General features: G+C 53.4%; 1 protein-coding gene across 7 annotated transcripts in view; it reads left to right on the top strand.

Moving 5' to 3' along the window:
- The window catches only part of LOC118232891 (protein MTSS 1-like), a 48877-nt gene that overhangs the window by 16528 nt on the left and 9938 nt on the right, over positions 1-22411 (top strand). For 4 of the 7 annotated variants that reach the window (XM_035428116.1, XM_035428118.1, XM_035428113.1 and 1 more), the window contains exons 4-10: positions 14485-14569; positions 15414-15505; positions 16436-16510; positions 17421-17429; positions 21397-21554; positions 22068-22175; positions 22303-22400. In XM_035428116.1, the coding sequence (XP_035284007.1) occupies positions 14485-14569; positions 15414-15505; positions 16436-16510; positions 17421-17429; positions 21397-21554; positions 22068-22175; positions 22303-22400 (625 nt within the window). The remainder of the gene's footprint in view (positions 1-14484; positions 14570-15413; positions 15506-16435; positions 16511-17420; positions 17430-21396; positions 21555-22067; positions 22176-22302; positions 22401-22411) is intronic. The other 3 variants (XM_035428117.1, XM_035428115.1, XM_035428120.1) reach the window with 1 other exon arrangement.

Below are 22411 nucleotides of genomic sequence, written 5' to 3'. Positions count from 1 at the left end.
CGGGGAAAGAACTCCGCGGTTCAGACACGATGCGGAGAAGTGCAGCTGTGATCTGTCTGCACAGGCTAAGCGGTGAGCAGGTGTGTAGGCAAGCCCGCAAGCTCCCACAACAGCCTTTCAACAGCCTCGATTTGGCAGCTAAATCCAGTGCAGCGAGGCTACACGCTTACACAAAAGCGCTTTTTTAAATCGCGGGATTCTGACATGAACGACAAAAAGAAAACAACCTGAGCGAGTGTCAGGGTGGCCCGCGGGAGCCGGTGTGGCACGCGGGAGAGACGTCAATCTCTCCGAACGCACAGAAGATCCTGAGAGACAATGAGGACATCTGCTGCCGCTGACGTGAACCATCTGAAGCCTCGCCGGTCCCTGCCCCCTAATTACAGTAACTACAGTCAAGAGCGTTGGATGATAGCTCCAAAACCATCAACCACTCAGAGAGCCAGCTGCAAACGTCCTCGTGCCTTATGGGGCTACATTTCAGTTTTCTCCTGGTAACGTGGTGGAGTTATGAAAACAGGCTTATGAAAAGGAGGGATTTTTGGTTCTTGGAAAAGTTGCCTTTGTGTCTGCAAAGGGGAGTGGCAAGTGGAAACATGTCAGTTGTGTGGACCTTCTGGGGGTGAGCCTACCCACCCTCCACCCCCCGCCCCCCTCTCATTGCTGATTGGCCTGCAGTAGGCTGCACTCCCACATAGTAAATATTTATGAAAATAAAGCCCTGGCTGTGTTTTTTTACGGATGTTCTTTGAGGACAGAGAGGTCTGTTCCCTCGAATGCAGGGCTGTTCGCTCTACTGTAAACTCTGGATCACTTCAGCAGAATACTGCAGCCCTGGTAAAGATGAAATATTCATCTCCTAACGGAGGGGTTTCATTCAGGTACTTTGTTTGATATCGCCCACGTTATCCTCGCATGGGAAACTGCATGTCCTGCCCTACGCTACTGTGTTTCATTCTCTCGCTGGCTGGCAAATGTGGTGATGTGGCAGGATAATCATTCGATGGCACCTACTGGTCCAAACACTCGGTCGAGGGAGAGCCCAAACAGGAACTGGAACGTTGCGTCTGCCGTCCCAGTGTGTACTAAACACCGGCTAAATTACTGTAAACACAGATAGGTGCAATTGCAGGAACCCTCCCAAACAGGCAGGTTTCTCCTCGGGAGCAGTTCTTGCGATTCTTCCGTTGCAGTGGCGTGTCCACGTTCGTCCTCTGGCCATTGGAACAGGCGTTTCCCGCATTTGGCCCGGTTTTCTCTCCGTGCCTGTCGCGGGCGCTCGTGAGCCTTCGGGTGCGACCAGCTGCCCGCTCGAGATCACGAGAGCACCGCCACCCCCTCGCCTGGCCTGACGCGCGACGGGATTCGCTCCGCTCTCGTCCAATCCGCCGCGTCGGGTTTCCCGGCCGCTGGCCCTTTATCTCCGCGGGCTCCTCCGTTAAGGCAGAGCCCAGCGCCGCGATTGGACGTCCACGGCGGCTCGCTGGAAGCGCGCCACGGCGGAGCGCGCACGAGCGGATCTGACCTAGTTTACGTTCCTGCGCTCTGTTATTTCAGAGCCCGGCTGAACTGAGGAAAAGAGGAGGGTAATTCTGGATGACACCGTTTTTTAAGCGGCCTTCATAACGTGCGTTTCACTCTGGGCTTTGGCTGGCCCCCGTCTCTGCGTTGTGTTCGCTTTTACCACGCTGCCAGCCACCGGAGGATTGCGGTAATTTAAGGCTAATTAAATCAGACGGCACAGCCAAGCAGTTTCATTAATGTGAACAAACAGCCGGCAAACCACTTCCTGAAATATACACCACAGAGCAAGCGGGCCTTCGTAAGATCAGTGTACTAAACAATCCATTAGGGATTCACATTTGGAATGAAGAGTGAAAGGTCTGGACAATAGATTGTTAGATATGTCACCACTCTTACTGAGGCAACTGAAATAGCTTTATACATTAAAAGGTTTGTCAGTAAAGCTGGACAGTTTTTATGAATTTATTTTTAAGCAAGTAAGCTTAAGGGTTCAAGCGTATACCCCTCTGGTTAAAAGTTCCCTGGCCATCTTGTGGAAGATTTTCTGCTTTTATTTCTTCCTACAAACTCCCCTGGTTTCTTGTTCAGATCTAAATTCTCCCTCAAATAAAGATTATCAGTAACATCACATTTATTTCTGCCTTGCGGTTGAACCTCTGCTCACACTTGGCCGTCTCGTTGTTGGAGAGGTTGTCCGGTGAATAATCCTGGCTGAGAAAGGTGTGCCTAACGCGGCGAGATTAACAGAGCAGGGCCTCTTTGGCCCAGGAAAAGACACGCACACATGCAGGCTAATCTAATAAAGAGATCTGGGGCTCTGAGCAGTGGATAATGGCCGCCTGTGGCACTCCTTTAAGTTTAGGCCCCAGCGAACACACAGAATGTGGGGCTTTGCTGCTATGTTGGTGGGCTCAGATTAGGGGGTCACAACTGAAGAATTCAGTGATTTACTTTTTTAATAATCCTAAAACTTTCAAGCATTTTTAAACTAACACTGAATTTCTACTGATTTTATACATACTCGTCACCCCTTAATTGCGGGCTTTAATGGCAATGCTTTGGAGGATTACATCATACTCTGTAGTCAATGTGTGGACCGGAGGTGGCCTTCCCACTATCCGTATGGGTGTGCTGACAAATAGAACCGATGACTGTCTGCACATCCAGAAGGCACTGCCAAGGTGGCATTGTTTTTTCAGCGTTGCTCTGTTGGCGAGGGCAAACACAGCTGCCACGCGGCCCAGCTGTGGTCACTGCAGTGTTTACGGCTTCCTTGCGGTGCGCAAGGTTTGCCCGAAGGCCGGGCCATGTCAAGGTCGAAACGTGTTGTGTCTAGATAGGCAGCTTTGTTATTGCCGAACGGTCCTGTTTATTTTCAAATTGTGTATTGAAGTTGTGCGTGAGCAGTTAAGATGAGTGTTACAGGGTGTCAGTTAGTGCCGTACCACTGATAAGAGATAAGAGGTTGACTCTCGTATTGATACTGCTCTTTCCTTACACGGTCAGAGTCACCGCATCGCCGCTCCTGATTGGAGGAGCAGGAGAGCCACTTTCAGGTCCGGACTTAAAGTTCAGCATTCAAATTTTAAAAACCTTTTAAATCACTTTAACCGTTTCCCTCTTCCACAACCCCTGCGATACTGCATTTAAAGATGCGAGAGCGGTCGCTGTCCCCTTCGAAACCCTGGCTGCATGTTTGAACGAGCCCTCACCTGGAGCTGCAGCCAGCTGTGGGGAAAAGACACCGCTGTACTCATGAGCTGTAACTCCACACTAAGGCCTGCTGTAAGTCAAACGACTCGATTCCCTACCGAGTACGCTTCCCTACCGAGTACGCTTCCCTACCGAGTACGCTTCCAGAAACGTGTAGGGACGGGACGCGGCTACGTGCTAGTAATGCCCTTCTCTGAACTTATCTTATCTTGGTCGGCACGCGCGTTATCTGGAGTGAGTGAGGTGTCGTTGCAGGGAACCCTGCTCACACGAGAGACCTTCGTTCTGTGGAATCTGTGGAGCGTGAGGTAAGCAGCTCAGATGCGCCGGGTGCTGATTGGATTGGCAGATGTTCATGACATGTTGATCATGATAGCGTACAGGAGGGTGTGTCCTCTCCATGGGCCTCTTCGCACTGGGGCAAACAGGTTCTTCAGAGATTTAATAAAGCCCATGAAACTATTTTTTGTAGTCTGAAGTAATTCATTGTAGTGTATTTAGTAATTACTGAATAGTTAATAAAGTTTGAGACTTTGGTTGTCAGTGATTAATCGATGGTAAGACATCATTTTACTTCTTTTGGAATTATTTGTTCATGTCTCCCGTTGTCATTTTGGTCGTACTTCATTTCTTTTTAGGATTGTTTTGGAAAAAGTGCTGCACATGTATTCCTAATTTGGACCAACATTCAGTTAGTTTAACGTTCCGATGCTGAAACTTTATCAACTGGACCCCTAGTAGACTAACTGTTCTCTCACCTTCCTCACCATCAAAACTTTGTCTAAATATATTTCCCATGTTTGTTCAGGGTGCCCAGAAAGCTATTAATATTTGCTCTAGAAATTTGATAGCGCATAACCTGGTAGTTGTCATGGGGGCTGGTGCCGTACATGAGTTCCCCTTGTTAACACCACCAATATAGACACTGAATGAGGACATCTGATCTGGCAGATCTGATGAAGCGCCACAATGTGTTGACGGTGGACTATTCAATACATCATCCTTTCTGTTGAGCTGGGTTTATTCAGTATTAATGTGTGGCAGTGGACATACTGATACCCCATTAGGTAGGTGCAGAGGCCATGGACCCCCATCGGTATTGTAAACGAAGGCTCGGCCTGGGGGTCAGGTTTTAGTTCTTCACGCAGTCGTTCCCGTCCTGGACCCGCACATTGTCCCGCGCGGAAACCTGACACGCGCACGTGCACGTCGAAAAAGGCTCGTCTTTAAGATTCCGATTGACATTCGAAGCCGGTTTGCGGGGAATCGAGAATGTTAAGATGACCGTAACAATAGGTGACTGATTATGTAATCCGTGTGACATTACACAAGCTTTGGTTATGTCTAAGAGGATCATAGGAATGTAGGAGATGTTCATGAAATGCCTCAGAGCTCTGAAATGATTAATGGGAGCTCAGGCCTTCGAACAGCTGCAGAAGATGTACGCTAGTGGATCTGTATCAAAGGCGCTGTAGAACCGGGCCTCGCTTGAGCCTTCCTGCTCTGAAAGAGCCTGGCTTCTGAAGGGAGAGTGAGGAGAGCGACCTCATTGGCTGCGGAGTTGTACAGAGCGAGAGTATTCGGTATTCATGAACTTGGAAGTATCCCAAGCTCACCGATCCCTCCGCGCTGCCAGGTGTTCTCACCCGCTGCCAACCCGTTCCCCTGGCCCGCTGACACGGATTGTTGTGAAATCAGCACTACTTTGCCCAGCGTTGGGCAAAAAAAAAGAACAGGTTTGATATAGTTCAGGTTTAAAATCCAGTGCATACCGGTGCATGAACATGAATATTACTGCGCAGAAAGAAAACCTGCCAAAGGTGAGGCTTGGAATTTATCTGAAGAGGGATGAGAGGATTTATAAGTAGTGGGTAATAAATACAGAAGCAGTGCAGATGTATTTGGTGTAAAGCAGCCCAGAACCCTCTGGGGAAACTCTGCTTAGAGTTTCAGATGTGCAGGCCCTCCACTCGAGTGTTTTGTTTTGTTCACTCACGCGGCCCTCAAAGCCAGTCTGTGGCTCCCGTGTGCCAGAAGACCCAGTCTGTCTTTAACAGCGCATGGCTGTGTGAGGTGTGTACGGTGTGGGCAGTGGGCTGACAGAGCCAGGTGCGCTCCCTCACATACCCGGGGGCTTAAAGCTCCTGACCCCCCCCCCCCCCCCCAGCCGGCCCTGCTCTGCGGCTGTCTGCGTTCCCCGAGCGGCCCCGTCTCTGTCCTCCCCCGCGCGGGCGTCCAGCTGTTAGAGCGGCCCGTCTCCGGTGGTGTTGGCGCCGCGGCAGGTGTGTGGCAGAGCTTAAGCCCCGTCCGCTTCATTTGGGGCCGCAGCGGCCGTCAGCTGACTAGACCCTGTCCCTCATCCTCCATTTTCCCCCTCGCCAGTGTGATGTCATATTTAATCTTTTACACTACAGAAACCAAAAAAATATGTCTGAAGTATTTCAGTCTTATCTTTACACTTAAAATCTTATTCCTGCTACTGTTCTCAGACAGAAAATTTGCCAATAAGGTGCGAGAGGTTGATTGATTTCAAGATTTGACAATACAGTAAGAATTTCCTTCATCAAGTGAACTAACTTAAAAACAAGCTAATAGTTTTGAGAGAACAAAATAAGATTTGAAGTCTTATTAAAAGACTAAATGCTTGTTAGCACAGGCTTTCTTCGCTGCGTGTCTCCTCCTCGTTCGGAGTGCTCAGTCGTATCTGTGCATTTGAAGGCCAGTCTCATCACTGCAGTGCCCTTGGATCTTTCCGGTGAGCGCGCGCAGGCGGGCGGGCGGGCAGGCATGCCCTCCGAAGCGAGCGCTGCCAGCCGCTGATCCCGCCAGTCCCGCTCCGCCCCGCGGGGCACGGTCGATACCCCGCTCCAGACCGTGGAGGCGCGCCGGTAACGCTCGGCAACACACCGCCGCCGTCATAATTCCAAAGGGCGTCTAGAATCGCATCGGCCCACGCTTACCTTACCTTACCTTAGTGTGGCCCCGCTTTCATTTCAGTCTCGACTGTGCTGTCAGACTGTGTCTGGCCTGTGTCACGGTGCGGTACTCTCAGTCTAGTCGAGCGGCGATTTCTCCCTCCGCCACTGAGGAGCGGTGAAGCCGAGGCTGCGACGCGCTCCCGCTGCTGGCGACCTTTCGGCAGCGTTCGCGGCTGACGTGCCGCGGAGCGTGGGAGAGACGGCGAGAGCGCTCGGCGAGGGTCGCCCGCGTGCACGCGGCTGTACCGTGACCGAGCCAACATGGCCGCCTCGGAGACTGACGCAGGGCTGTCGGGCCCACGGCGTCACACGGCGCTCTTCAGACAAACCCTGCTGCCCTGGGCTCAAAATAGTTTGGATCGCAAAAAGTGTAGCAATTTTCTGAACATAATTATTTTATGTTACCTGAAATGTCTAGGCTATATCCAACAAATAATTCCAATTTTAAATGTATCATAAGAACACAGAATGATTGCAGATGTGGTGTTCGACTGTGGAATTGCACAGTGAGCATTGTGCTCTTTGAATGCGTGACTAAAATTCCTCTAGAATAGCAGTTTATCTTCGTATTTAGAGCGCAGGTGCGAATGCATGTCCCATAGGAACGTTTGTGTACAGGCCATTTACTGACAGAGACACTATTCTATACAACATTCTGTAGCGGGAACCACTGGTAAACTCTTCCTCCAGATTTTAGCCTAAATTTTAGGGAAAAAAAGTCTCAGCTAAGTTGCCTAGGTTACGACTGTGAGTTGTGGCTAGGCTTCTGCTGTGTGTGCTGCTGTAGCTTAGTGGGATAGCGCACTGATTGTAACTCCTGTGATACAGTGTGAACATTCACGTGAACCAGATTTGTTATTCATTGGAATCTACTGCACAGAGCAGAACACGCTATCATAGGCTACTGGTTTGAGTGCGTGTCCTCAGTGAATAGTGGCTTTGTTGTGTGGAACTCTAGATTCTGGATGTGTTTCAGTAAGAGAATGGAAGCTGCGCCACCATCTTGCCATCTTGGTTTCTCATTGCATAATGCAAAATGTCTCATTTCCATGCCCGCTTCTGAGACGCGTGGTTCTGGAAAGGCATCAGTTGTGCAGTGGTAGGCTACTGCAGTCTTTATGGGGGCGTCCCGCTCCCGCTGCTCCCTCCTGTAGCGCGTTTGGGGGTGGGGGGTGGAGGGGGGGGGGTGTGACTTAAAAGCCGTGCGCGCGCGGCAGCGCAGATGGGCGCTCCTCCGTCACGCGGATCGCTCTCCCTCTCTCTCTCCTCGCTGTGACCGAGGTTAAGCGGCTCACCTCCCGCAGCTGCTCCTGAAAGCCCAACACAAACGCACGCGGCTGTGTTGAGTTACCCCCCCCCCCCCGTCCTCCAGCCCGGGGGCCACAGCCCTGCGGTCAGCGCCATGGCGACCGGGGGTTAATGGAGGCTTTTTGTGGGAGAATATTTTTTTCTCGAATTCCAGCTGGGATCCAGTACGTCGTCTTCGTTCCCCGGCCGGCGCTCTTGGAGCTGCTCGCTCGCTTGCTGTTCGCTGTGAGGCAGCTCCCGCATTCAGGAAGCGGGTTCGTAATAAACAGCCGCTGCTCCGTGATACAGGCGGGGTGATCCGCGCTATTCGGACAGGAGCCCGCAGAGCCCTCTCTCTGCACCGTGCCACAGAAATCATTAGATTAGACTGAAGAACAGCTGGGGAAAGCGGTCACCGCGGCGACACAGCTGTCCGTACCCCCGCCCGTAGCAGTGCGACGACGCCGTACGCATTAGGGAAGGTGCGCGGCGTGCTATCTGCAGATCAGGAGGCTGAGCTTTTGGCGGTATCAGTTTTAGCATATTTCTCTGGAGTGGAGCGAGCAGCTGCAGTGCATACAGTATATCACAGCGCGCGGCAGCGCCCAACCTGCCCTCGAACACCCCCCGCCACCCCCCCAGCCCCTGTTTCTCCTCGCTCGTCCTCCGAGACGGCGCTCCCAGAACCCCCCGAGGCGCCACGGCTGCCCTTGTGATGTCACGCGGTGTAACCGAGATGCGGCACTGTCTGGCTGCGGTGGCGGCGTTTTCGCGCCGTGACTCTCCTCTCACGACGCGGACAGCAGCGGGAAACGGGGGCCCCTGCGTCCCCTGCTGTAGAGGAGCAGCGCCCTTCCTCAGGAAGTCAGTCTTTTTTTCACCAATGCTACTGCACATGCGGACCAGGTTCTCTCACAGTAATGCTAACAGTGGTAGCGGCTCACTACGTGTTTTTGGAGTTGTTTTTGTGTCAGTTCTTATCATTGCTTAGTCAGGTGTTTTATACAGGTTTTAAATTTTTTTTTGTTTTTTTTTTGCTCAGCTGGTAGCATGACATATAGCATGCTTAAGTCCCCTGTTTCACTGCATCCATGACTTCACTGTTTCACAGCTGGGCTCAGTGGAGGAGATCAATCTTCCGCTCAGCTGCGGTAGTCTGTAATTGGTCACTAGAATTACGACTCGCTGCTGTATTCAGGGCCCCTCTGGTTCCCAGGGTTACTTGAAGGCCCCAGGCACATGTGCCAGATCCTGCATACTGCATATGGAGCGGTTTCCTTCTTCAGATCCGTCCCAGCCGTGACCCGGTCACCACTTCAGAAGCTAAATACGGAGGGGCGCGATCTCTCCCTCACTATCCCGCGCTGGCGTGGACCGGAGGCCAGCGGTCGAGGCCCCGCCCCTCGTTTCGGGCACGGTGACCGACGAAGGCCGGGATGAAAAGGCCTTCCTAGAAACTCCCAGCATTCCTGACGCTCTGCCACATTCCGCGGATGCTGGCGAGTTTGGAGAGCGGGAAGGGAGCGCTCCTCTCCGCGCCCGCGGTACACTGCCTTTAGTGCGTCTCCCCAAACCGCTTTGGCCCGGGCTTCTGTTTAAGAGACACGCTCTGTTTTTCTTTCCTTGTTTTTTTTTGGTCCCAGTGCTTGGGTGGAGTGAAGGCAACAGCATTCCTTGAGGATCTATGTTTGGAAGCCGCTCTCTCCCCCCTGGGCTGTAATACTGAAGTAATAAAGCACAATTCTTCTTTAATGTTCCTGAGGAATAAGTGGTTTATGTCCCTGTTCTGTTTTTTTAAAGCGGAGGCTAAGTCAGTCTGCTGTGCATTAGTATGAGGCTGGCTGCTGTGGGTGGCCTGGGCCGCCAGATCCGGAGGCCTGCATATGGTGAGGAATGCTGGGGCCCTGCCTGTTAAAATCCTCCTCCCGTCCCTCCGCCTCGGAGCCCAGCGCCCGCAGGGCGGTCACCCGCCGCAACATTGCAAAACGATCGGGTTCCCTCCGTATCGGAACATTCTGAGGGCGAGACGCGCTCGCCGCCCCTTCCGGCCAATCACGGGGTGGGACTGTTTTGATTGACGGCCCACCTGGGTCAGTAAGCTCCCGGAGCAGCGGAAAGGAGGAGGGTGTAATCCAGCCAGCTAGACCGTGGGGCCCTCCCGAAGCAGCTGCTTCGCCCACTCATTGGAGTTCCAGAGCTCAGCTGTGATGTTTGGGTTCAGTCTAGTGTTACAGCACTGTGGCCCGGTCTAGACCTGGGTTTGACCCGCCTGGAATCTGTAATCACAAAGCCTAAAAAGGAAAGAAAAATATTCTCCAGTTTGGCTGTAGGCTTACATCTCCCTATCAATATCGCAAGTGAGATGTTTTTTGGGAACCTGTGAAGATCAGACCAGTGGCTTCCTCAACATCTTATAGACTTTTGCATCTCAAAGGAGTATGCAGTGTGTTTCACTCATTATAAACAGAGTACTGACTGAAGTTATGTTCTGTGTTGTATTTTTATAGTGTGACCTTGCCTGCAAAGGTTCCATCCCTAGGAACTGTAAAACAACTGAGGCTCAAAAATGTAATGCCAGGAAAGGAGGGTTGGCGGTAGTTAAGGGTTAAGCTGGATGTTTTTTGCGCACACCTATATAAAACACAGCTCGCCGTAGCCGCAAAGCTACACTAACTATAAAGCCTGTTTATTTCCCTTGTGCAAGCTGGCATCCAACCCCCTCGTAAGCCGTTAACTGTGAAACGATGTTCGGGTTTCTTCCTGCCTGTGTGCGGACCCATTACAGCAAAGCCTCTCCCACAGCACCCAGTAAGACCGTGAGACATAAGCAGTAAAACACATATTAGAAAAATGATATAGCTCCGAGCAGCCTGAACGGCAGGGAGAGTGTGTAACCAGCGGGGCTAGGTTCAGCCGGTGTCTCGTAAAGGGGGGGGGCAGGGCTGGCAAGATAATTTCGCGGAGGGGAAGGAAGCGGCTCTCTCCCCGCTGCGTCTGAGGAGGAAGAGGAGGAGGGCAGGGGGAGCGGCGCGACTGCAATGCGGTGGTCATCTCTGGCACCCCCTGCCACGGCTATTAATAACGTCTCCCGCTCCGCCCGCCCGCCGTACGGCAGGGATCCAGCCCGCCGCGGGTATTTATAGGTCTGGGGTCGGGGGATTCGAGTCTGGAGCTCCAGCGAGACGAGACTTCCTGTAAGGGCCGGCGGCTGAAGGGGAGGGAGGAGACCACGCTTGCCCATTACCACCTCAGGGTTTTTAGGGCTTTGCGGTTGGCCCACGGTGTTGATTGTGTCTAAGTCGGTCATGGGGAGCTGTGCTCTTTAGAGAGGACTTTCTGCTCCTCAGCTGTGCTCTTTAGAAAGGCCTTTCTGCTCCTCAGCTGTGCTCTTTAGAGAGGCCTTTCTGCTCCTCAGCTGTGCTCTTTAGAGAGGCCTTTCTGTTCCTCAGCTGTGCTGTTTAGAGAGGCCTTTCTGCTCCTCAGCTGTGCTCTTTAGAGAGGCCTTTCTGTTCCTCAGCTGTGCTCTTCAGAGAGAGCTTTCTGCTCCTCAGCTGTGCTGTTTAGAGAGGCCTTTCTGCTCCTCAGCTGTGCTCTTTAGAGAGGCCTTTCTGCTCCTCAGCTGTGCTCTTCAGAGAGAGCTTTCTGCTCCTCAGCTGTGCTGTTTAGAGAGACCTTTCTGCTCCTCAGCTGTGCTCTTCAGAGAGAGCTTTCTCTTCCTCAGCTGTGCTGTTTAGAGAGACCTTTCTGCTCCTCAGCTGTGCTCTTCAGAGAAGCCTTCCTTCTCAGGGGAACTGGGTGTCTCTCACAAAGGGCAGCTGGTGGACTCCCTGTGGAGGGTAGGGAGAAGTCTGGGCTTTTGAGAGGTTGCAAGTGAAACAGAGTGATAATGAATCATGGCCGTATCCACGGAAACACGCGAGTGCCGCAAGTCGCCATGACGCTGGTCTCTCTGGCAGGACGTCAGAGGGCTGTTGAATTGGACGATGTCGGCTAACCCGACAGGCGAAACGTCCCTCAGACCCGCTACATATCTGGTACAGCAATAACCAGTCTTAAGACCAACTCCCCTGCTCTCTCTCATTGTAGATGCCTCGGTGGTCAGAAGCGTTAAAGAGGGCTGTGCCTTTAAGGCATCGGCCCGCCGCCTTGACCTGGTTTATGGGCCGTGATTTGATTGGCCTACTGTATGCTGCATGTCCTGGGAGACTGGCCTCAGTGTGTTACCCACATAAGGCATCCTGCTGAGTACAGAGAAAGAGAAAAGTTGTTTTCACGTGTGGTTACTATTCATTTGGTTCTAGTCTTTGATGTAGAAGTATTGTTCCGTGTCAGATGGATGTTTTCTTTAATGCTGTGTGCTTTGGCGATACAAAATGTAGTGTTTTGTAATGCCAATAAAGCAAATCGAATTCAATTGCGAGAGAGAGACTTTGACTTTTGATGTTCCTTCATTGAAACTGAGAGCTTTCCACAACTGCCTTAAAACCTATCCCAGCCACCTATTTACAAACCCACAACCCACAACCCACCCCCACATCCCCAAAAAAAACAGAGAGAGAGAAAGGCAGAGAGAGGGAAAGGCAGAGAGAAACAGGGAGAGGCAGAGAGACAGGGAAAGAGAGGGAGAGAGGGAAAGGCAGAGAGGAACAGAAGGAGGGAGTGAAGGAGGGAGAGAGAGGACGAGGCAAAGAGAGTCAGAGAGGGAGAGACAGAGAGAGGGAAAGGGAGGGAGGGAGGGAACGAACAATCAATCTTCCTCTCCGTGACTGTGGCTCTCTTTGAATGGCATTAGTGCAGATTAAACTGTTAATGTTTCACCGCAGAGTAATCCTGCCGCAATGAGAAACCCACAGGCCCCTTCATTCATATTCAGCTGGCCCGGCTCAGCGCCCGGCTCAGCGCCCGGCTCAGCGCCCGGCCAGCGCCCGGCTCAGCGCCCGGCCAGCGCCCGGCCAGCGCCCGGCCAGCGCCCGTCTCAGCGCCCGGCCAGCGCCCGTCTCAGCGCCCGGCCAGCGCCCGGCTCAGCGCCCGGCTCAGCGCCCGGCTCAGCGCCCGGCTCCGCGTGGCCGCATCGCTGCCGCGGTGTTATCTTTTTCCAGGGTAATCTAAAGAGAGGGATTATACCGCAGCCCCGCTCCTCAGTAACAATCGCTCATTTCAGGGGCTAATGGAATGAGCGCCGGGGTTCAGGCAGAGAGCGCCTGAACACAGCCGGTCTGAGCGCAGGGGGGGTGAGGGACCGGGGGACTCTCCCTAGGGGCCTGTTCTGCGTGTCTGTAAGCGCTGAGCGAGTGTCCCTCTGGGCTCGGAGTGTTATTTCGGGAGTTCGGCTTTAGGGCGAGGGTCGGGCCTTGCCTCCCGCACGCCCGCCCCGACCGCCCTTAATAAATCAGGGCGAGGGCACGCCCGACCCAAACTGCCTCGTTTGGCTTTCCTTTGCCGGAGTTTGGAGCGGTTAAATACGTCTGTTCATATTTGGTCTCAGTGGCGTGCTTCGGAAACCCACCCACCCTCCCCCAAAAAAATGGATGGTAGAAATGCCTCCCCTAGGATGCCTGTGTAAATTTCAGACTTGGGGGGTATGCACACACACACACACACACACACACTCTTGTACTCGCACACACACACACAGACGCACACAGACACGCACACACACACACAGACACACACACACACACACACACACACACACACACACACGCACACACACACACACACACACACAGCGGACTGTGCTGACTCATTCAGTATGAGGGGCGGGGAGGTAAAGGTGAACTGGAGCGCTCGTAAAGCAGGAGGCCGTTAGACGGAGAGCCTCTGCGTTCTGCCGGTCCAGCTGCAGCGGCGAAGCGCCTCCCTTAGTTTCAGCCGGCCGGTACGCGGAGCTGAACGGCAGCGGGGCGGTCTGAGACCGCATCAAACAGACCCTGCAGTCTCTGGGCCTTTAAAGGGGCGCTCCCTCTCAGCCGCGTTTCGCCGCTGCTGTAACTTGGCACCCCGGGTCGCTATTTGGCAGCGGTGTGCCACGTTTGCAAGGACGGCGTAAGGACCTGCGCCTGCAGATTTTAAGGCAGGGGCTCTGCTCCCCGCCGTGGTGGGAACCGGCCCTTTTGAGGGTGCTTGTGAAAATTTTTCGGGCGTGTTTTGGCAGCCCCCCCCCCCCTCCCCCGGGCAGCGATGAGGTCATGCGCTTCGTTTGTCTCCTGCTGTCGGTCCTCTCTTCCCCCTCCCCCCTCCCCGAGCCCCACTCAGCCGAAGGGGACGAGTGCAGTAAAACCCGCTGTCATTCTGAGAAGCAGGGCCGGTTTTAAAGGAACGTGGGCTCGTACTCCCTTCTCCCTGTCTCCCAGAGGGTCCCTGTCTCCCTCCCTCCCCTCCTCTCCCTCCCTCCCTACCCCCCTCCCTCCTCTCCCTACCCCCCTCCCTCCCTCCCTACCCCCCTCCCTCCCTCCCTCTGCAAACGGATGAGAAGCGCTGTGAGGCTGTCTTCATTACAGCACACTGCAGCCCTGCAGCTGACTGTGAGCTTCCGTCTGCCCCCTGAATAATTTATTCATTTATTTATTCAGCTCTTACCCTGAATTAGAGGAGCCGCACGCTCCTTCCTCCCCCTCCACCCCCCGCCTAATGCACTGCTGCACTGCGTTCTGCTCTGCCTGCTGGTGTGTGTGTGTGTGTGCGCGCGTGCGTGCATGTGTGTGTGTGAGCGAATGTGTGTGTGTGTTTGTGTGGGCATGTGTGTGAGCGTGTGCGTGTGTGTGTGTGTGTGAGCGAATGTGAGTGTGTGTGTGTTTGTGTGGGCATGTGTGTGAGCGTGTGTGTATGTGTGAGTGTGTGTGTGTGTGTGTGTGTGTGTGCGTGTGCGTGCGTGTGCGTGCGTGTGCGTGCGTGTGCGTGCGTGTGCGTGAGCGTGTGTGAGCGTGTGTGCACGCGTGTGAATAAAGCGTTTAACACGCGTGTGTCCTGCTTCTGGTTTCAGGCGGCACCAGGGACATCGGCTCGGCCCTCACCAGGATGTGCATGCGTCACCGGAGCATCGAGTCCAAGCTGCGGCAGGTCTCCATGTAAGAGCGGAGCCCTGCGCCGAGCCCTGCGCCGAACCCTGCGCCGTACCCAGCGAGCGCACTCAAACCAGCCTGTGCTGCTCTTATATAACACACAGGCTTCACAGGGAATTCACAATAAACCCAGAGCCCTACTCAGCCCATGTAACAAACAAGCGTAATATGCAGGCTTCTGCTGAGGGGCTTGTTTTAGTGGAGTCTAAATGAGGAGAGAGGTCTCAGAGAATGTGGCAGCGCCCTGCTGCGGGGCCCTGGGTTCGAGGCCCAGCTGGGCGGAGTCCACAGAGACCGCCGTCAGGATTGCGCGCGCTGACGCGGCTCTGCGTTGCTCACTGCCGATTGGTGGAATTCTTTGAGTCTCCGTGGACACGACACAGATCAGCACCACGGGACAAACTGTGGGACCTCTCCTACAGAGGGAGGGTCTGGCTTGAGCATGAATGAACTGTCACACGCACACACACACACAGATAAAGACTTATCTGGAAATATGAGTGAGTAGGATAAGTAACTGCACACAGCGCATATGGGCAGCTGCCTGCCACTGAGCTGCAGTAGTATGAATGGAATGCGTGTGCCCTGCAGATAGTGAAAGTGCAGATACTCGTTTTTAACTGTCATGCTCAGTGTAACCAGAGATTAACATCAGGAAAGCTTCCCCCTGGTCTTGACCTGCAGAAGACAGGGTGTCTGTGGGCCCACGGGTGTATTAACCTTTGAGAAAACAGACCCTGAGGTATAAAATATCTGTGGATTCCATACAGCACACCTCATTGTTAAGTTATGTTTCCTTTTGACATCCTTTCCTCTCTCCTTCCCTCCCTCCCTCCCTCTCTCTCTGAAGGGCTTTCATGGACTGCCTGATCAACCCCCTGCAGGACCAGATGGAGGAGTGGAAGAGGGCTGCCAACACACTGGATAAGGACCACGCCAAAGGTGCAGCAATAGCTCCGCCCCCTCTGCCTGTGCGGTGCTAGCCCCACCCCTTCTGCCTGGGCTGCTCTAGCCCCACCCTTCCTGCCTGGTCGGCTCTGTCCTTTCTGCCTGGGCTGCTCTAGCCCCTCCCCTTCTGCCTGGGCAGCTCTAGCCCCGCCCCCTCTGCCAGGGCAGCTCTAGCCCCGCCCCTCATCCCTGGGCAGCTCTAGCCCTGCCCCTCCTGCCTGGGCATCTCTAGCCCCGCCCCTCATCCCTGGGCAGTTCTACCCCTGCCCCTTCTGCCTGGGCAGCTGTAGCCCCGCCCCTTCTGCCTGGGCAGTTCTACCCCTGCCCCATCTGCCTGGGCAGCTGTAGCCCCGCCCCTTCTGCCTGGGCAGTTCTACCCCTGCCCCATCTGCCTGGGTGGCTCTAGCCCCGCCCCTCCTGCCTGGGCAGCTCTGCTCTCCCTCAGCACCTGCAGGGACGTGTGCGCACACGAGCACTCAGACGTAGCGCTTCGCAGTTTTCTAGTTCCCGGGCCTCTATTTTTAGCCTGGCGGCCTTCTGTAGCGTAAATCCCTCTAAAATACAGGAGCAGGACACATGCACCCAGCCGGGCCTTTTGAGCTGAGCACAAAGCAATCACGCTCCCTTGTGTGAAGACCGAGGTCAGTTCACAGAGTCGCGTGAATCAACAAACAAACACAGGGCTGCGTGGAGTCTTATGAGCTTTAATCACCTTTGCGCTTCAGCCTTGAATAGCACATTATGGGCTTGCTGCTGGCTCCTCTGGCCACGTAGACCTGTTCCACTCATCGGCTAACAATGAATGCCGTTGATAAAAGGGGATGTGGGAGCATCGAGCTCCTGCCATGTTGGCTCCCCTTGGCTGCGAGCTGTGCTTTGATACATGGCTGAGATGTGACACAGATGACACGTTCTACTTCACAGAGTACAAGAAAGCGCGGCAGGAGATCAAGAAGAAGTCCTCCGACACGCTGAAGCTGCAGAAGAAGGCGAAGAAAGGTAATGTGGCTGCACCCGTCGCTTCGTGTGCGTCGGGGCGGGTAACGGCTATCCCAGCATGCACTGCTGCTCAGGCTCCGAAGCGCTCCAGCTGGGGCTCGCCTGCGTGTGTCGTATCGTCATAAAGGCCTGAGTCCTCAAAAAAAAAAAGCATCATATTAAAAAAAATTTCACAGCAAACACATTTTTAAAATTTTATTAGATATTTTAATGCTACAAGATTGAGCACAAATGGTCTTATAGCACTGCTTGGGATCGCTAATGCTGAGAACCCCGTGGGGGTTGCATGCGAGACGTGAATTAAGCTGATTTTGAGCTTTAGCGTCAGCAGTTCAGACGTAATTCTCGTGTAATTTGGCGTCGGCGCTCGAGTATTTCATTCTCATTCGGCGGCTGCTGCGCCGTTTTCGCGAAAGATAATTTTCCGCCCAAGCCATTAAATGAATTAGCAGAGACTCAGCAACATGGTATTATGCTGCTACGGTCTGTCTCTCCTAGTGCTCTGTTGCTCTTGGAAACAGTGGCACCAATAGTAGAGCAGTGTTCGTTTTACTCGTGCAGCTGGCACCCTATTAAACTATATTTCCATTTTATTTTTATATAATTTTTGTTGGGGGGGGGGGGGTATTTCTCACTTGCTGTATTGTGTATATTTTACATCTTTTTTTCTAAGTGCCATTTGTGTACTGTTTTGCGGAAATTTAGAATGGTACTAAAGTGCTTAACTCATGTACTCTGTCAGGACCGAATGCGTAGTACTGTTCCCATTGTCACTGGAGTCTTAAGTGCAGGCAGATGGTGGGATAGAAATGCGTTGGTTAGAGTCAAAGCTGGGTGTGAACTGACTGAGATGTTCTCTCTGCGCCCACGTCTGCCTTACTTCCTCCAATCACGTCGCTGCTGGCGGTAGATGCTCTGGGTAAGTGTCGCCACCTCTCTGTTCCGCTGCTCCTCATTGGCCATCTCTAACCCATGTGGTCCGGCGCTTCCCTCTGCCTCCTCCTCTGTTCTGTGGGCCTCCTTTCTCACCGGGGTGAACGCACCAGAGACCCGAGATGTTGATCTCTCCCACCTCGCGCCCCTCTCCCCCCCCCTCCTCCTCTTCCTCCTCCTCCTCCTCCCGGGCTCCCGACGGGTAGAGTTATCTTCCCCTCCGCGCCGGATTTTTCCGTCCTCCCTCCAAATTAAGCCGCGTTCCCTGGTGCCTCCAGCGGTGACACTGTTTCGGTAATGAAGCCGGATCGGGCTGGGAGGACGGCGCAGAAATAATCCTGACATTCATTAACCGCAGCGGCTCCTATTTAGATCATCTCCCGCTCGCTCGCTCGCTCGCTCTCTCTCTCTCTCTCTCTCTCTCTCTCTCTCTCTCTCTCTCTCTCTCTCGCCTACCGCGGCACAGCACCCCGCCCCCCCCCCCCCCCCCCTTCGATCGCGGTCCCGCCATCTTCTCTCTACCTCGTTTAGAGCGAAGGCAGCCGGGCGCTTTCCGCGTGCGGGTCGGCTGTGAGTCTCGCGCTCGTGGGCGACTGTCCTAACGCAGCGCCATACCGCAGGCGAAGGAAAACGGGGCCGTACCCATCGCTCCGCCTCCTCAACCGAACGCCCCACCCCCGGCTTTGCGCCTTTGCGCCTCGGGACGTCGTTAGGGGCCCGTCAGAATGGAACCGGGGCTCGACGCCGCGGCCCTCTGCTTTAGCAGCCCACTTAAACGTGCCTCTCTGGCCTCGGGGGGGGGGGGGGGAGAGAGACCCGGTAACGACACGTGATGGAGGATAATCCCGTAGTTAACACGCAGCGGTGGAGAGCGGCTCAGTGAAGCCGTAATTAACGTTATGCGGAGCGCGTCTGCGGCAGGAGCGCACGGTCTCGTCTCCGTCGGCGTCCGCACCGCGCCCGGGTGAAGGCCGTGGATACGCGCTCGCGTCGATGTCAGCGAGGCCCCAGCTTCAGCCGCCGCCCCGGGCCGATTGTCTGACCGCGTGAATGGCGCTGCACTGGTGACCTACATGCGCAAAGCGCGTGAACACGGGCCTGCAGCTTAGCTTAGCCCCAGCGCCTTCTGAGGAATGGCCAGTATGAGAACAAGAGCCTGACAGTCAGGCAGTGTGTCTGTCTCTGTCACTATTTCACATGGATACACAGTGACACACACAGACACACACACCCACACGCGCGCACAGACACACACAGACACACACACACACACGTGCGCACAGACACATGCGCACACACGCGCGCGCACACACACACACACACACACACACACACACACACACACACAAACACACAGGTGCCCTGTCCGGCCTCTTTGACAGCTCTAACATTATCCAGATGCGATGGGGGTTTCTCAGTTGAGGCTCCTGGTTCTCTGGATGCTGGTTAACCTTGGTTGAACCTGGGCTCCTCCGCTGTCTGTCATCTCCCACTCTGCCCCGCCCCGCCCTGTCCTGCCTGTTACGGAATCGGTGTCTGGAAACACTCACCAGCTCTGCCTGCGGTGTTGTCTTGCCGATCTGCTGAGGGAACTGTCCAGCATATCGGTCAATGTTGTGTTCTGTGGCAGAGTTCTGCGTGCGTGCGGGTGTGTGCGCTTGTTTGCGCACGTGTGCGCATGTTCAGGTGTGTGCGTGTGTGTGTGTGTGCGCTTGTGTGTGGTGGGGAAGTCATCGTGTCCCCAGTCACAGCAGAGCACTGCCACTTGTCTGTCAGTCTGTCCTGCTGTGGGGAAGCGCTACAGCCTGTCTGCAAGGGGTGAAACAAGGCTCGGAGACCAGCATGCACTGCAACAGCCTCACGCACCTGTCTGTTCAATGTGGGGGAGTGGTTGGGGTGTGTACTGGGAACTGTAGTTTTGTCATATCCAGACCACCTGGGTCAAATACGTATTTGTTTTGGATTCAAATACTCTTCTACGCTTTACTGATCTTGTCTGGTGTATTGGACCCAATGGAATACTCTAAAAAAAGAAAATCACAAAAAAGTACAGACCCCACCTTCTGGTAATATTGGCTGGCTCAGTTACACCAGGCAATATTAATAGAGCACAGAAAAGTATTTGAATCCAAAACAAATACATATTTAACCCAGGTCTGGTCACATCTGACTGCATTGGTTTTAGCTGGCCACTTTCTAATTATAATCAAATGAGTGTGTTTACCAGAATTTATCGTAATGTAAGGAATGATTAGAAGTGGTGATCATTTTATTTTTACCACCAAGATTGACCTCATTTCAGTCAAAGGCTCCTTTCTCCAACTCAGAAAAACGTCTAAATGTTCGGTTTAGGGTAAGTGCGGAAGATTGCATGCTGTTTTATAGCATATTATAAACGCAAACGGGAAATGCTATCTTGGGTGGCCTAGCGTTTACCAACCAGAAATTGCCCCTGAAGTAAATTGGACTCAAGTGCGGGGTGAGGGGCATTTTAAATGTGTGTGGTTTTGGGTAGAGGGAGCGGGGCACTGCAGCCTGCACGGCAACGGCATCGTAACCGACGGACGCAGGCTAGCGGCCGCTGCTCCTTTTAACTGCGATAGAGAGCCTGTTATTTAGCACGAGGAAACTCCCAGCGCCTGGTGTAATGAGCGCAATCGAGAAGGCATGCAAAATACAATCCGTCTGCTCCTCTCTAAATGCTGTGGGAAACCAGACTGCATTGTGTGGGCGGAGGGTGAAGACCGCTGCAGGACTTCCCTTCGGAAAACTTGGGGGGGGGGGAGGAGAAAGGGGAAAAAAGGCCCATGCCCCGCCCGCATCGGCTGACAACCCGGCTCTGTGGAGAAACTGGCTGCTGTAATTGTATGGTTTTCGTCCTGAAAGCTTTTCTTGGATTACTGCACTGCGCATTGAAGACGTTTGCACCATTACTATCGTTTTAGTCGACGAGTAGGAGATCGTTCGTCTATTTCAGTCGTTAGACCCCCGGCTGTTCGTTCGGCTCTAATCGCGTTCCTAAAATTGCCGTAGGAAAGCTGGGCGCTGTCGCCAGAGCGAATCCCACTTCACGGAGCGAGCGATTTGGCTGGAACGGCAATAAAGCCCAGATGGGAAAAAATGGAAAATGTGTGCCTTCGTTCAAGAGTAACACGAACAACATGAAGAAGCAAGATTTTGACTTGTCCACTTGGTTTTGTTTAAGAGCGGCCCATTTAAGTGCACTCCAGTGGATAAGCACTTGATCTGACTGTAATGGCCTCGGGCTGTGCAGTTGTGCTTGTACAGTGTTGTACAGTGATGCTGTTGGGTCATGCCCGGTTGTGCACATTGTGGCGGGCATCTCCGCGACAACGATGCGACTGGGCACAGCAGTCTGCAGCGCTGGAGTTGGTGAGATTTTCCATATAAGGCAATAAAATGGCTGATTTGAAGGAGTGGCTAAGGGCAGAGGCATGAGAGGTGGCCGAGTCAGCAGATATTTCCTGTAGAAGTAGGACATCGGATTAACAAGTTCTCTAAAATACTGTCCTTTTCTGCGCTTAACCAATACCTGACCAACTTAAATGGTGCCTGAAACCAGACCTCACACGATCTCTCAGGCGTGTGCGCTCCCAAGAGTGAACTGTCCTTGGGTGTGGTGCCCATTGGCTCCTTCAGAGGCATGGATCAAGGGATGAGTCATGTATGTAGCTGTGAAAGAGTGGCTGCCAGCAAGGTTGGGAAAGAGTGGCTGCCTACCTGTGTGGGAGGGGCAATATCCAGTAGAAGGCAGTGGGAGGGGTCAGTGCAAGTGAAAGGGTGTGAGAAGGGCCAATGATCTGTGGGAGTAGCCAGTGATCTGTATGGGAGGGGCCAATGATCTGTGTGGGAGGGGCTATGTCCATTGGAAGCCCAGTGAAAGGCAACAGCCGGGGCGGGGCCAGGTGCGATGAGGCTGCCGTGTGTTTCAGGGAGGGGGGACATCCAGCCGCAGCTGGATAGCGCCATGCAGGACGTGAGCGACATGTACCTGCTGCTGGAGGAGACGGAGAAGCAGGCGGTGCGGAAGGCCCTCATCGAGGAGAGGTCCCGCTTCTGCACCTTCGTGTCCATGCTCCGTCCGATCGTGGTCAGTCCTCTCTCAACACTGTTAAACACTGGTATTTTAGTCATCCTTCACCTCTCTCAACACTATTAAACCCTGGTGTTTTAGTCATCCTTCACCTCTCTCAACACTATTAAACCCTGGTGTTTTAGTCATCCTTCACCTCTCTCAACACTATTAAACCCTGGTGTTTTAGTCATCCTTCACCTCTCTCAACACTATTAAACCCTGGTGTTTTAGTCATCCTTCACCTCTCTCAACACTGTTAAACCCTGTTGTTTTAGTCCTCTTCACCTCTCAGCACATTTTTGACCGGTTGTTTTATTACATCAACTGAATGTACAAGAAAAACATCTCTGGTGCCACCCGTTTCATGAAATAGTATTGTCCGCTTGGTAAACATGACACAAGTAAATAATGTATCATAATATGTAAATAAAACCGCCGACTGCTATTCACAAGTGCGTGTGTGTTTTGTTAGTCCCGTGCAGGACTTACTTCCTGTTGACGGTGATGCGTTGTTCTCACCCTGTGTAGGATGAGGAGGTGTCCATGCTGGGGGAGATCACTCACCTGCAGACCATCGCTGATGACCTGAAGGCCCTCACCATGGACCCCCATAAGCTGCCTCCCACCAGCGAGCAGGTCAGCGGGCCACCTTAACCATTAGCTTCATGCCTTTTGGCCCCTTATGTGAGCAAATGGCTTGCTTTTAGTCCTCTCCACCTTAAAACCCAGTCAGTTTAACTTCTCGCTGTTTACTTTGTCCCAGGTTATTCTTGATCTGAAAAGCTCCGACTGCACCTGGTCTTACCAGACCCCGCCCTCCTCTCCCAGCACCACCATGTCCAGGAAGTCCAGCATGTGCAGGTAAGTGTGTC

This window comes from Anguilla anguilla, chromosome 8 (genome assembly GCF_013347855.1).
Source record: "Anguilla anguilla isolate fAngAng1 chromosome 8, fAngAng1.pri, whole genome shotgun sequence".
Lineage (NCBI taxonomy): Eukaryota > Metazoa > Chordata > Actinopteri > Anguilliformes > Anguillidae > Anguilla > Anguilla anguilla.
Note: the sequence above shows the minus strand (reverse complement) of the source record. Positions and strands in the feature narration are given on the sequence as shown.